Consider the following 2,662-nt stretch of genomic DNA (forward strand, 5'->3'; position numbering starts at 1 on the left):
ACAATGACGAGGGAGGATAGAAGGAGAATTGATGCCTTTGAGCTGTGGTGCTGGAGAAGAGTATTGAGGGTACCATGGACTGCTAGGAAAACAGATTCATCCTGGAAAGGGTTAAACTGGTGGCTCTTTGGAGGCAAGGATTCTGAGGCTCTGTCTAACATACTTTGGACATGTTGTACGGAGGGACCGGTCCTTGGAGAGGGACATCATGCTTAGTAGGGTGGAGGGACAGCGCAGGAGGGGAAGGCCCTCTATGAGGTGGACTGATTCAGTGACTGGGGTAATCGGGATGGGTGTATCGGAGACAGTGCGACTGGCACAGCACAGAGCAGAGTTTAGGGCTGTTGTCCATAGGGTCGCTATGAGTCGCAAGCTACTCAACAGCACATAACAACAACAAAAAACAGTGTTTCTCTAAAGGAAAAAAACAGGAACTGTGGATTTTAATATATTCTAAAAATTTTCTATAAAGAGATCATCTAAATAAGTCCTTAAAAGACAATGAGGTAGTCTTAATTTTGTATCACATAGCGTTGCTGGGATTAAGTGGAAATATATGATTGCATTTTCTCAGTTAAGTGTATGGAGCTATGCAAATAGAAGAAGGCATTGTACTTAATTACTACCAACATTATGCACTGAAAACTCCTCAAATCCATAGATTCTTAACAAAGGAAACAAAATTATATGATGTAAGGCACAGTCTAGTTTCAGCCATAATAGTTTATTTCTTCAAATCCAAAGAATAAAGTATCAGAAAAGTTGTAACATACCTGATATGGTCTATACGATCTTATTTTCTGAGTAGGGGTGATAGTCATGGGATACGAATCACTATAAGCACATGAAATATCCATTGCATCTAACGAAGTAATGCTCATTTTGGATGGTTCTGAGTTATTTGATGCATTAATATGGTGGTTAAAACTTCGAAAAGCTACAGTATTTCTCTTTGAGAGGGTTAATGTTTTCAGTGTTTCTGAAGAAGGAGGTAACATTTTTGTCTCCTTGTCTTGGATAGCAGGATTCTCATCATCTTCCAGCAAGGCATTTTCTTGATAGCTTGGTGATGCAGTCAATAGGTGTGTGAGATTTGATTCTTCTAAGGAAATTTCTTTGATGCTTGTGTCTGTATCCAAGGACTGCTTTTCTAATGAACTTTCCATTATGGAAATCCCAGGAAAAGATGAATCAGAATCCACACACATACTTTTAGGAGCTCTGTCATCATCAGAACACAGGAAACTAGAACTTAAGTCATCTTTCTTACTGTTCTTTTCACAGTCTTCATCCAGTTCACAAAGAAGGTTTTTGGCTATCATTGGAACTGGTGATTTTTCTGCTGTTTGTTGTTTATCCAGAAAAGCAGGGACATTTTCCTTATTACCACAGTCATCCTGCTCACTTCTGCATCCTGAGATCTTAAGTTCCTGGACTTCAGTTGTTAAGCCTGTGCTCTGATTTGCATAACAACCTAGTTCATTACTATGCTCATAATTGACACAGTTTTTTTTATTCTGTATAATTTCCTGACAAGGACTAGAATCAATTAACTCAAAATTTCTTTTTAAACTCTTTTTCCCAAGGTGCTCTTCAGGCATGTTACCAGAATCCACATTCCACTGATTTGACTTGTAAAAATCTAACTGTTTTGTGTCAGTGGGTATATTATTTATATCCAGTTCTCTTGCTTCCCAAGAATCTTTTCCAGCAGTGTTAACCCATGAGCTTCCTGGGTCAGGAACACTACTGCTGGAGTGAATGGGTGAAAGGGCTAACTCAAGTTCCCTTTTATTAAAATTTATGGTCTCAATATTTGTAGGTTTTGTACATAAAGGTTTTTCAGTGGCATCCGAGCTCATCAGTGTGGAGCCCAATTTCTCATCATTTTCCTGATTGGGGGAGAAAAAAAGACAGAGTTTTATAAAGCTGAGATTCTTTAACTTTTTTACATTTGTGCACTTGAACCGATGAAACCCACAGCTTTGGAGTCAGTTCTGACTCACAGTGACCTTCTGCAAGGTTTCTAAAGTTGTAAATCTTTACAGGAGGAGACTATCTTTCTTCCTGCCGCAGAGCAGTGGGTGGGTTCAAACCATTGAGTTTCAATTAGTACAACTTAAGTAAAATGAATGGCCTTATCACTACTATGCCAACTATTCTCATGTTCCAGTGACACAAAAACAATGACAAGAGGATTAAAAAGCAAAATAAACAATTAGAATATAAGTTTACATGCATCATTTTGAATGAAAGCTTGATCTATGATGTATATAAATCTCTGTAATACTATTTTGAGGAAGTGTATTACATGTTATTAAATAGGACAAACAAACAGGCATCATAGGAAAATCTGGGGATAAGATTATAATGCATATACCCTTTTTGCAGTAAAGGTTTGGGTGATTCTGTTTTGACTGCAAATTGCATTATCATTTAAGCTTACTTCATAGAAAATTATAGACCAAATTTTAAATATGTATCACTTCACACAGGTACAATAAAACCAAGCTGAGGGGAGCTCTGGTGGCCTAGTGGCAAGGAGCTGCAACTACAATCCCACAGGCACATGGTTCGAATCCACCAGATGCTCTGCCGGGAAAAGGAGGAACAATCTCCTCCTGTACCAGTCAGATCTGATTTGACGGTACACTCACACAAA

General features: G+C 38.4%; 1 protein-coding gene across 2 annotated transcripts in view; it reads right to left on the reverse strand.

Annotated features, from left to right (window-relative positions):
* MASTL (microtubule associated serine/threonine kinase-like) overlaps nucleotides 1–2,662 on the reverse strand; it is a 40,231-nt gene that overhangs the window by 10,548 nt on the left and 27,021 nt on the right. For both annotated transcript variants that reach the window (XM_006887083.1, XM_006887082.1), the window contains exon 8: nucleotides 774–1,892. In XM_006887083.1, coding sequence (XP_006887145.1) covers nucleotides 774–1,892 — 1,119 coding nt within the window. The remainder of the gene's footprint in view (nucleotides 1–773; nucleotides 1,893–2,662) is intronic.

This window comes from Elephantulus edwardii, unplaced genomic scaffold (genome assembly GCF_000299155.1).
Source record: "Elephantulus edwardii isolate Elephantulus edwardi_28Jun2011 unplaced genomic scaffold, EleEdw1.0 scaffold00054, whole genome shotgun sequence".
Lineage (NCBI taxonomy): Eukaryota > Metazoa > Chordata > Mammalia > Macroscelidea > Macroscelididae > Elephantulus > Elephantulus edwardii.